The following is a 13,174-nucleotide window of genomic DNA, read 5'->3' on the forward strand; positions in this document are numbered from 1 at the left end:
CTGCCCAAGTTGTTCGCTCACCATTTCTTTGATTTTATGATTTAAGACATGTTATTATTGTTATCTGTATTCATTGTTTGATGTTAAAAAATACTTTTTTTTATACTCTGCATGTTAAGTGATTTGGTATAAACCCTACTTGTTTCTTTTTATTCTTTTAAACACAATAATGCAATGAAAACTAATTTTTTTTTTTCTGAATTGGGAAGAGGGGGAAAGTGATGGATACAGGATCTTGTACAGGAAGTTAGGAGGATTACTTAGTCCTGTGTTCCCTATCTCTCATATGAAGCCTGCCTTCATGGGTTTTGTCTCTCCCATTCAATACCACGACCCACTTTTTCAAACCACTCCACCAGAGACCCTTACATGATATTTTATGACTGCAATCTGAGGATAAGGATGCAATTTTAAAAATAATTGCATTTCATGATCTCAGTATGTCTCAGTAGCTGGAAGATTGATCAGTTGATATTTTATTTAGATTATACTTAATTGCTTGAAATAATGACAAATTTTAGAGGACTATAGATGACTCCAAAATATAAATTTTTCTAGTTTTTATTGCATAATCTATCTGAATTGAGAAATTTAAAGAGTATTGGTAACATTTGACTCCTTGTTAAACTGATTTTTTTGTATAACCTTCACTGGGTGGGTTGAATGGTTTTATTCATGAAACTGAGGTAATTTGATATCAAAGAATAGCTCAGTTGAATTTTCCTGTAATGAACCATTTAGAAAGAGCAATGGAATATTTTAATTTTGGAAAGATGTTGTTATTTTGTTTCAGTGAATAGCCTTGTACTTTATTTCTTTTTCTGTTTCTTAAATTAGGATGCCCTTAGTGTATACAAGGAAGCAATTCAGAAAATGCCTAGGCAATTTGCCCCACAGAGCTTGTACAACATGATGGGTAAGTAAAATAGTAATATTTTCATTGATATTTCAGGAATCTGTGGAAAAATTAAAACCTGTACTTGTTTTAAATGGATCTCTATTAAATCATGTTTTAATCCTCACTAAAAAATAAAAAAACATATTCACAATTGGATGTCACATTTAAATTTTCACAAAGCACACCTATTCTAAGAGCAAATAAATATTGTTAATATAGTGATTCTCAACAAATTGGCTGGATCCCAGAGTTGTTGAAAAGGGGCTTATAAACCACAGTGGGTATCAAATATTAGCTAAACTCTTGAGATTGCAAATGATGAATAAAGTACATACAGATTTTGATGAGTTTATCAAATTTCTGATAATTTTTGATCATGTTATTTTCCTAATCAGAATATTCTCAAAAGTAAACATGCTGTGATGCAGAGATTCGTGATTTTGATGCTTACAGTAGATGAGAATGAGCCAATTTGTGTGGTTTGCATTGATAAAGGTTTGGATTGCAAGAGGTTGTTTTTTTTTTTTCCAGAGTATTATTTTAGAGTAAAAGCAATATTGTGATGAGTATAAATGTTCTAGTACAATTGTTCCTTTTTCTACATTGAGTAATTAACTCAATTTTCTAGAAAGTATGCAAGTGCGGGCATAGATTTTTCCAGGTGCAAGAGGTCAAGAACTAGAGTTACTAATAAAATCTGCCTATAACCTGTGATTGGTCCATGACAGTCTCATAGTAAATTGTTACCACAGCTATTTGATCGTGGACACACCTAAAAACTATCTATTCAGTATGTGACTCTTGAAAAGAATCCCCGAATTTTAAGAGGTCCTGTTGATGAACGTTGCTATTTCTAGATAGGGGAGAGAAGTGAGAGGATTGTTTTTGTCTTCGAATCAAATATTTCTTTTCCTCCAAAGTACAAATTAAACCTCAAATTTTCCTTTCATTAAACCTGGCTAAGTTTTTAAAAAATATTTCTAGGCCTTCCTCATGTATATAAACTATATGTGACTACACCATTTCTAAGATTATTTTATACTTCTGTATCCTGTGATTTGAGAAATCTGATCGTAGCCGTATGGTTTTTGAATACACATAAAAAATCCCATGCCTTCCCTAACTAGAAAATATATGCCTGGCAAGGACACTCACTTCCACCTTTTTTTTAAACAAAAGAAAATTTAGAAATGTTTTAGAGCTCGAACAAGGCATACGTCAGCAAAAAGAAAAAAAAATGATTTGGAAGAGGTTAATATATTCATCTGTCTCTTAAATCCTGCCCCTAGTTAGCCTGGACAGCAGCAGGGTGATTTAATGCTCCTGTTAAAGAGGACACTGAAGTATTTTTAGCTGCTATTATTTTTCCCTTGGATATTATCACTAAAAGGTAAAATCTAGCTTCCTTATCTTATGAGGTAAATTCACGCCTCTTACTATTTGACATTCTACTGTCATTCTGTCCACCCAGGTGAAATGTTCATGTCCATAAAATGTGAACCTACAATATGTAGATGTATCAGTTGAACGAACTTTTCTGTGTTGGTGCTGGATGGTTATTCATTTCACAGTGAATACTGAAAGAACTGTGTTCTCTAGTTTTCTCTAAGGCATATTGGTTTTAGTTTATAATTTCATTTTTAACACTATTGCTTAGGAAGGACTATTTCCCAATTTTCCTCGATTATCAATGAAGATCATTTTCTTTAAATTAGGAAAGGACTCAGCTCCTTGGCAATAGACTACATATGGCATCTTCATTGTTAACAGGAACTGTGGTATTGACTATAGTTACAATTTCAAAAATTCATTCCATTATTTTATGTAAATACATTTGTTTGGAAATTCAGCTGTTACCTTGGGATCTGTGTCTCATATGGTTACACAGATGCTGAGCACTCATAGGCAGCAAAAGATAAGTGTGTCCCTGGGGTGATTGCTTAGTGCTTTGTCTTATTTTCCATCGTAGAAGGAGGGAGCCTCTTTGCCCAGACTCTGCAAAGCCCTCTAACAATTTGCGAGGGGAGAATCTCAATATAATTTAAAATTCCAGATTTCTTCCATAATTATAGCGGCTGCCTTCTGTTTAATTTTACGTGAAGGTCTGTCAGCTGACTAGGTTTTGCAGTTTCAGTTGTTCATGAAACTATAATTTTCTCTGAGAGTGAGTTCACCTTCTAATCAAATGGGTGATATCCTCTGAGTGTTGGCTTTAACTCCTAATACATTTTGATTAGCCTCCATTTGACAAGAAAAAAAGTGGCCCAGGAGATAAACTGCCCTATCGGTTCATCAGTTTCATTAGTCTGTCAGCATGTGCTGATTATCCTATCAAGTTTATCAACAGCCTTGAATGTTTTCTAATTCTCATGTTTGCATATTATTGGTGCCCTTTAGGGATCAGTGATGGATTTTAATGTCTGGCTAGATTTAGCCTGCAAGTATTCATTTTTTTCATGGCTCATTCGTTTACCCCTTGAAGATCATTAGCCCCAAGCACTTGTATGTGTATATGCAAATTTTTTTTTCTTTTATTTGGAGAGGTTAGGAGAAATAAAGGAATATGTGTGAAAAAATATAGTTATATTTTAATTCTATTATTTGTTTGATAATGCAATTCATTGTAGCTGCTTAAAGAAAATACACACTCTGGTCCTTTGTATTTCCTCTTTCCTTGGACATTTTATGAAAAACATCACTCCCTGCTGCATGCTAGTAGTTGACTTACCCTGAACATCAAATGAGCCTATTTTTTGAATCTGTGTATTAATAGAAAATAACAAGGTTGATTAGCTTGCTATCCCAACTTAAAATTTTCCGTGTTTTATCATAATACTGCTAATTTTTATTGTGGCAGTTTATAAGTAAAATTAAAAATCTACTTGCATAGACGTTTTCATTATTCTTTTTGATTTCATAGCGTCAGGATGATTAAGTCACAATAATTGAGGATTGTGTCCCATCTAAAATTAAGTACATTTATAAGCATGTACAAATCATGTTTTAAAAGATACTGTACATGAGTTCATGGGCGGATTCATGTCAATGTGTGACAAAACCAACCAATATAATATTGTAAAATAATTAGCCTCCAATAAAAATTTAAAAAAAATAAATAAAAGATACTGTATATCATTTTTATAAACAAAAATTAAACTTACTCTGAGCGAGTTTACTTTCACGCATTGGAGAAGGAAATAGCAACCTACCCCAGTGCTCTTGCCTGCAGAATCCCAGGGACGGGGGAGCCTGGTGGGCTACCGTCTATGGGGTCGCACAGAGTCGGACACGACTGAAGCAACTTAGTAGCAGCAGCAGGCAGCAGTTATAATTAGTAAGGTATGAAAACACATGAATTATTAAGAGGCCAAATCATAAAAAATAATTGCTCCTAGCCAGTTGTGCGACTTCATTTCTGTATTTCCTCTTCAGAGGAAATAGGTTGGATTCAGAAACCCCAGGTTCAACTTATGGCTTTAGCACTTTGTAGCTGAGTGAAGTTGGACAGATCACTTTACTGAAGCCTCAGTTTCCCCATCCATAAGGTGCCTGTAATGGTAGTGTCTGTTTGAGGACTGATTGAGAAAATGAAGGTAAAGAATATTGAACCAAATGCCCAACCTAGTCAGTGGCTCATAATAATATCTTCCTTTATAATCATTATCATTTCTGTGGGCTTTAAACTCCAGAAATCACTAATTGTGAAAGAACTCTGGCAGTTCTTTCCGTATTAACAATGTAAATCTGATTTCTATATAGATACAATTGAGATAGTGATGGCTCTGGAGTCACCAACGTGGATTCTGTTTAGCTCTGTCCTATCTATAAGTGCTGTATTTTCTCTGGAAGTTCATTTTTCCTCATCTTTCAACAACCACAGTCAAAATCCTTCTTTTATCATTAACTGTATCAGCCAAAACTGAAACAGCCTTAGTTAGTGCCCAATTAATTTAATTCCACTAATACAGTATTCCCTCTAAATTGAAATCATCATATTTAGAGTTTTTTCTCCTTTTCCTGTCATTACATATTTTCCCCCTAGACTTAGTCAAAATTACTCTTTATTCTGAAATTATTTTTTATTCTGACACCCATTGTAGGCCTTTATTGATTCTCAATTTCTCCTCTTCTCAAATTGTAAATGATTTTTAGAATCATAGAATGTTAGAGATAGAAGATTGATATTTTAAAATCCTCCTAACATAATCTTTTATTTTATATGCTGGAAATTCACACCCAAAGAGTTAGGTTGATCTGTTTGGGATTGTACTGTTTGTGTTAGAAACAGAAGTGTAGTTTCCTGATTTAAATTTAAATGTGTTTCCTATTTAGCAGTCTTACCAAAACTGGCATTTTTTACTCTATCAATATAACTTATCTTTAACCATTTAAAAACTATCATATGGAGATGGTAAAGGCAGGGAAACCTGGCATGCTTTAGTCCATAGGGTTGCAAAGAGTTGGATACTGAACAATATCCAACTCAATACTGATTGAGTGACTGAACAATAACAATATCTATATTTATGTATAGATACAGCTATATAGATATATGGATATAGATATCATTCCCTGTCAAATATATATTAAACACCTTTTTATCTTAAAAAGAATGAAACACCTACAAAATTGTTTCATCACATATGTATAAAATATGCAAGATATTAAAAATTTTTATATGTAGGATAACTTTTAACCACCTTCATTTTTTTCTTTTCTTTCTCTTTATTTCCCTTATTGTGTATACTTAAGCATTGCTTTTGAATAATCCTAAGAGATTGTGGGAAACTAAATTAGTCTGTAAGTTTCAATTTTATCAGTATGAATCTTTCCAATTCCAAAGGTCATTTTTAAGCCTATTTACTGTTTAAAATTACTTGGCTTTCTCAATGCAAAGTGATTGTTGGGTTTAATTACGTAAGCAATTTGGGCCGTTTCATCTTGGTAATATATCTTGAGAACAAAAGGGCATGATGAATTCATGGAGTGAGAGTCTAGAGTTAATGCCTTGTTGCAGTCTGCAATCACTATATTTAGAAAAATCTGTATGCAAAAAGAAAAAAAAATCTTAAAGATACAAGGGACAGGATATAGAGGTGGTGGTGGGGTGAAACTTAAATAGTCCATACGGTTTCTGCTCTCACAGAACTTTTTAAATGAGTTTACAATTAGGCTAAAACTCTAGTATCTTTCCTTAATAAGTAAATGGCTATAAAGCAAATGGCTAATTGTATTACTGTAGCCTCCAGAATATTTTATCACTATGTAGGCTATACTATGTTGACTTGCCAAACAAACCAATGAAAATCTCAAGCTTTCTTTTTTTCTAATGTGATACTATTATCCCAATTTGTGTATAGATCTTGTCTTTTTTTTTTTAATGAATGTCTGTGTTGGGTAACATGCTTTTACTATAAGAAGTGATTGCATTCTTCCAAGGGAAATGCATAATAATAATCATTGCTATTTATTAACTTATTTCCCTTTATTTTGATCTCCTAGGAAAATACTGTTTTGATTCTCTTATTTCTGATAATTCCTAGAACTCTTTTGGTGCACACCCCTGTTACTTATAAAACTGTAACTCAGTACTGGAAAATATATTTTCATCCGTTAGCCTGCAACTAACAAGTCTTTTACTTACATAGGTTTAAGATTGACAAGATGCTTTCTTCTCACAATGTTTCATAAAAAGAAGAAATTTTGTGACCTAATTTTCAGTTTTGTGAAATTTCCCCACTTTGAGTTCATTAGTGAGAATGGTGAAAGAACCAATAAATAGACCACACAATGAATTTATTGGGGCATTTTTTTAGAGTAAAAAGCTTACACAAATTTTAAAATTTGTATTTTTTAGAAGTAAACTTGTGGGATGAGAAAGTTGTGTCATAAATGGCTATCAGGGAACTTTAGGTTCCTTATTCTTATTTAGGTGAGGAGAACTGACAAAGATGTCAAATGCATCTCCTGATAACAAAACACCAAAATTCTCACTTGTAAATTTATCCTAACTCACTTGAAGGATGTAAACTCTGTACTGAGTTCAGAGAGTAGGTTGGCTGTCAAAGAAGTCTGCTTTTCTTTCAGCCTCTGTACAACTGGCTTTTCAGCTAAATGATTTCTTTTTGTTGAATTATTCCAGTGTGTGTATCTATGTGTGTGTATGTGTTTACATCACTGTTTTCAGAGTATATTTAGAAATATTCAGAGTAAATTTCTCACAGGATGGTTCACATGCTTAATTTTTCTTCTGTGACTGGTGGTTCTTAAGTGGAATGCTCAAGTCATTTAGCATGCTGACTGTGAAAAGATGGTTTTTTACTGTGTGAGATTTGAACTTCACATCTTTCAAGTGTGGAAGCATTAACACTCCAGCAGTGTTAAGCTTTTTATACCACCTGCTTCCCCTATTTTGAGTTCTGGTGATTTTCTTATGATTCCTCCCATTGGCACTCTTAAAAATCTATGAGTCAGCCTTTCAAATATGATATGACTATATAACTGGATTAGCTATTGATTTGTTTACCTCCAGAAAGAATATTAACTTTGAATTTTTGAGGTAAATCTATTCATTGAACTTTTATTTCTGCATCATCAGAAGAGACAAGACCAGGAGAAAGGATAAGACCAATACCAGCACATTTTAGAAATGCACTTTGTAAGCTGTGGAGCCAATAATAAAAGGAAATCATGAGTTTTTGGCTGTGTATCAAAAAGAATAAATATATAAAATGTATGTACACAGTTTGCTCCTAAAAGTTCATTTCTTAGTATAAAACTGTAGTGTTTTTTTTCCTCTTTTTACCATTCACGCTTGATTTAAATTCTACATTACATACTATAGTTACAGACATTAATTTGCTAGGCATTAGTCTATACACTACAAAGGCCAGCCTCCAGTTCAGCTGCATTAAATCGGTAATATATTTTGTTTAAAGTTTCAATTAAACCCAGGACCAGAAGATATATGGTCCCTATGGGGAGTTTGAACATTTTCTTGCCAGTACTAGGGTTGCTGAAGGATCAAGCTTAGGTCTAGATGTCGCTTGCTTTCCTGGAAATATGAGACAGTTGATTATATTTCACTGCTATTAAAACCACACAAGCCCACCTGTTCCATTAATTCATACTTATGCCAGTTTAGTGGTAAAGGAAAAGACTGAACTTAAAAACTTTATTTTTAAATTGAGTTATAAAGAAATGAATATATTCAAATTAATACCCAATTATACCCTTATTATCTGATTCCCAAATAGTTTCAATATATTCTACTTTAAAATATGTTTTCTGAGGCTTCAATAGAAGTAAATGAGAAAAAAACATGTATAATTTGCTCTTTCATTGGATGCTTTCCATGGAATGAATCTTTTATTTGGTTAATAAATATCAGTGGGATTGTTCTTAGAGAATTAATGTATTGTTATGCTATAGTTGGAAAATTAACTAAATTTCAAATCCTGGCATTCTTAAAAGATGCCAGTTTTGATGACATTGAGATGAAATAGACATAATCATGAAGAAGGAAAAAGCCATATATGAAAAATGCAGTCTTAAAAAATCAGTGTCAAGAAAATGATCATTTGTTGCACATATTTAGAATAGACCAGAAATACAAATGAAGTTAAAAATTAAGTACATTACTAATTGTATGTCCTTTGCTGTGTATATATTTATATCTGTTTTTTCTAATAGGTACGGAGAGATTGTTTTCTACAAGAAAATCTCATTTAACTCCCCCATGAGCTGTTACATAGTTGTGATTTTATTTATAATGATAAAAGTTATTGTCATATTCAGATTGAACAAAGAATTAAAATAGAACATGAGTTTTGTTCCAAATTGCAAGTCTTTTTTTTTTTTCCTCCAAGCATGTAATTATGAGCATAGGGTTCTATGAGCTGTTAGTAGAACCTTATTTTAAGTATTCATTGAAAATAGGATGAATTTTTAAATTTCTGATCTCTCTTAGTGATTAACATTCATATAAAAATTTATAGTATAAAATGCATTATTCATTACATATTACAAGGCCTTGTTGCTTAATCCATACATATGAAGTATATTCCTAAGATGTATATAAAATCAAAAATGCTTTTATTATACTTTTCTATGGTTTCCTGCAAATGTTTATAACTTATTTTTCTGAATACTATTATTTTCATTAATTCTTCCCAAACTAGTACTACATTTACTTATTCTTTTTTCTTCTCTCTGGAATAAACTTTGGGTTTTTCTCAACACAATTTATAAATTCCTTACATATATTTCTAGTAGTCTCTAAATATTTCAGTTCTATTAAGCCATTTTATTTTATTGTGATTATCTTGTGGATAGTATTATATTTGGAGGGAGAGGATTACACACACACACATATGGAGAGTCTCACTTTCTCTTTTTTGGGAAATTCTGAGCATTTTATGGGATTGTCTCCAACATTTGTTGATTGATTATTTTTAGTGATTTATTTCCTTGAAAGCATAAAGGAAATTGATAAGCCTAGAGAATTTCAGGATACCCAGTTGCAAAAAGAACTACATTGACATAGGCTTCTGGCTCTTTTTCAAGTTAAATTTTGATGACACATCAAATATTTCCAGTATGTAACACTAGGTATTAGGAACCTTTCAAACTTTCACTGAAGTTTAACCTCTTTCCTCATGATTCAGTTCAGTTCAGTTCAGTTCAGTCGCTCAGTCGTGTCCGACTCTCTAGTGTTTCAATTTAATGAAACAACTATTCAGTTTTTTCCCCTGCAATTCCTCTCTTTGCTTTAAAACCAGTCTTTCTAGCTTCAAGGATTTCCCTTAAATTTGATGCTAAAATGACTTGCCCCTAGAAACAGATCAAAATGTATTAATTTTTTATAGATAATAAATGTGAAATTAAATATGTTTTAGGGAAGGGTGTTTTCGTAAAAGTTTTTCTAGGAGAATTGATTAAATGTTTGGAAAGAATGAAATTAGCTATCTGCCTCACACCACATGGCAGAATGTATTTCAAATGGAATAGGTAGCTAATTTTAATAGTGAAACTATGTAATTAAAGGTGAATATATATCCCTGTGGTAGGGAATAGTTTTTTGTGCATAATGCTCCTGCTGCTAAGTCACTTCATTCGTGTCCGACTCCATGTGACCCCATAGACGACAACTCACCAGGCTCCCCCGTCCCTGGGATTCTCCAGGCAAGAACACTGGAGTGGGTTGCCATTAGTGATAAATTTACACAGGAAAAGTCAACCTGATTTGCATGTGTAAAAATTAAAGTAGTCTGAAATGAAAAGCTATTAAATGTCTTTTGCCTATCATAAGATAAAGATAAATGTCTTTATTAAAAACTGGCTTAAAATCATTAAACAATGACTCACAATTTAAAAACTATTGATGGTTAAACTTTTGTGGAAAAATTTTGTGAAAACATGCATTTTTTGGGAACTCATTGTCAGTCCAATGGTTAGGACTCTCTACTTCCACTGTCAGGGGCCTGGGTTCAATCCCTGCTCAGGGAACTAAAATTCCACAAGCCCCACAGTATAGCCAAAAAAAAAAACAACAGAAAACAAAAACAATATATGCATTTTCATTAGTTCAAGGATTTCACTGCTGTATATGTGTTCTAAGATAAAAAGATGTATATTAAAAAAAGAAAAGGATGATAATTGCTAAAGTAGGTTTAGTACCTACAAGAATGTGGGAGGGGAATTTGAATACACAAGCAGTTAGTATTGAATGAGAAAATATAATTTTGGAAAATACAGCATATTTTTATTTAATGCAGTAAACTGCTAGAAGGAACATAAATATTTAAAACTAGCAGATTGTTTTACTTATAATTTACTTTTTTAATGTTTAGATAAACTGTGGAAAAAACAAAGTTTTACTAATCAGTATCTGTGATTGATGGGATTCATTTGATTTATTAAAAGTACCACCTTTCAGACTTTCAACAATGAGTAGCTATAATTAAGTAATAAGTATTAAAAATAAATTTATAGTAGTAATCAGGACTTGATCTAGTCAGTCTTGAATAGATCGTCTAGAAAATCCATCAATTTGACATTTCCTTAAACTAGGGTATAGTCACTGGTTTATGAAACTATACAGATTACTGGACAGTGATTGTCTATAAATTATTATCTAATTTGGGAGATTAAAAAGTTATTTAGTCTTGGCTCCTCATTTTGTTGATGGTAAAACTAAGGACCTTTCAGGGTAAGGAAGTTGTAGAACATATGCACAATGAAATACTACTCAGCTAAAGAAGGAACGCATTTGAGTCTGTTCTAAAGAAGTGGATGAACCTAGAGTCTATTATACAGAGTGAAGCAAGTCATAAAGAGAAAGAAAAATATGGTATATTAACAAATATATCTGCACATACACCTGAGCTGCCTCTTGAGAAATCTGTATGCAGGTCAGGAACCAACAGTTAGAACTGGACATGGAACCACAGACTGGTTACAAATAGGAAAAGGAGTACATCAAGGCTGTATATTGTCATCCTGCTTATTTAAATTATGTGCAAAGTACATCATGAGAAATGCTGGGCTGGATGAAGCACAAGCTGGAATCAAGATTGCTGGGAGAAATATCAATCACCTCAGATATGCAGATGACACCACCCTTATGGCAGAAAGGAAAGAAGAACTAAAGAACCTCTTGATGAAAGTGTAAGAGGAGAGTGAAAAAGTTGGCTTAAAGCTCAACATTCAGAAAACTAAGATCATGGCATCTGGTCCCATCAGTTCATGGGAAATAGGTGCGGAAACAGTGGAAACAGTGGCTGACTTTATTTTTCTGGGCTCCCAAATCACTGCAGAAATTAAAAGAAATTGCAGCCATGAAATTAAAAGACGCTTACTCCTTAGAAGGAAAGTTTTGACCAACCTAGACAGCATATTAAAAAGCAGAGACATTACTTTGCCAACAAAGGTCCGTCTAGTCAAGGCGATGGTTTTTTCAGTAGTCATGTATGGATGTGAGAGTTGGACTATAAAGAAAGTTGAGCACTGAAGAATTGATGCTTTTGAACTGTGGTGTTGGAGAAGACTCTTGAGAGTCCCTTGGACTGCAAGGAGATCCAACCAGTCCATTCTAATGGAGATCAGTCCTGGGTATTCATTGGAAGGACTGATGTTGAAGCTGAAACTCCAGTTGTTTGGCCACCTGATGCGAAGAGCTGAATCATTGGAAAAGACCCTGGTGCTGGGAAAGATTGAGGGCAGGAGGAGAAGGGGATGACAGAGGATGAGATGATTGGATGGCATCACTGACTCGATGGACATGGGTTTGGGTGATCTGTGGGAGTTGGTGATGGACAGGGAGGCCTGGCGTGCTGTGATTCATGGAGTCACAAAGTGTCGGACATGACTGAGCGACTGAACTGAACTGAAAACTGAACTGAACATATATCTGAAATCTAGAAGGATGGAACTGATGATCCTACATACAGGGCAACAATAGAGACACAACAGACTTCTGGACTCAGTGGGAGAAGGGGAGGGTAGAAGGATTTGAGAGAATAGCATCAAAACATGTGCATTACCATATGCAGAATGGATGACCAGTGCTTGTTCCTGCATGAAGCAAGACACCCAGAGCCTGTGCTCTGTGACAACCTGGAGGGATGGGGTGGAGAGGGAGGTATTAGGGGTGTTCAGGATTGGGGGGACAGATTCATGTTGTCTATGGCCATGAATCTGTCCCTATGGACAGATTCATGTTGATGTATGGCAGAAGCCATCACAATATTGTAAAGTAATTATCCTCCGATTAAGCCAAATTAAATAAATAAAAAAACTAAGTCCCTTTCAAATAACCTGTTTGTCTACAACCATACAAAGTTTTAATGGCAAAATAAGAATTAAAAACCCAGTCATCTTATTATTCTTTTTGTTTATATCTCATAATTCAGTACTGCATCATAATTATAAATAATTTTACCAGATGAGACAAACCAAGTTAATAAGTCAATTAATTAAAATATTTCATTTTAATATTCTATGCAAAATTAGTTTCTAAGGGAAGAACAGTAATATATATAAAATAAATAATAACAAACTTGAACATGGGTAAAGTGCTCATTAAAAGAAAAATGACCAGCACAGAGAAACACTACTTATAAAAATCACTGGAACAAACCTGATATCTTAAATGGAAAATAAGTATTCCATAAGAAGGGAATGATTAACTTAGTCGCCAGCCTGTTCCTCAAACTGGGAAAGCTTGGAAAGTAGCCAGATTACCATAGAATGCCTAACTTGAGGCAAAGTATCCTG

General features: G+C 33.5%; 1 protein-coding gene across 2 annotated transcripts in view; it reads left to right on the forward strand.

Moving 5' to 3' along the window:
* The window catches only part of TMTC2 (transmembrane O-mannosyltransferase targeting cadherins 2), a 461,860-nt gene that overhangs the window by 291,918 nt on the left and 156,768 nt on the right, over window positions 1–13,174 (forward strand). For both annotated transcript variants that reach the window (XM_055396594.2, XM_055396593.2), the window contains exon 7: window positions 838–916. In XM_055396594.2, the coding sequence (XP_055252569.1) occupies window positions 838–916 (79 nt within the window). The remainder of the gene's footprint in view (window positions 1–837; window positions 917–13,174) is intronic.

Source organism: Moschus berezovskii, chromosome 6 (genome assembly GCF_049115385.1).
Source record: "Moschus berezovskii isolate FMDL1 chromosome 6, NW_MosBer_1.0, whole genome shotgun sequence".
NCBI classification, from domain to species: domain Eukaryota; kingdom Metazoa; phylum Chordata; class Mammalia; order Artiodactyla; family Moschidae; genus Moschus; species Moschus berezovskii.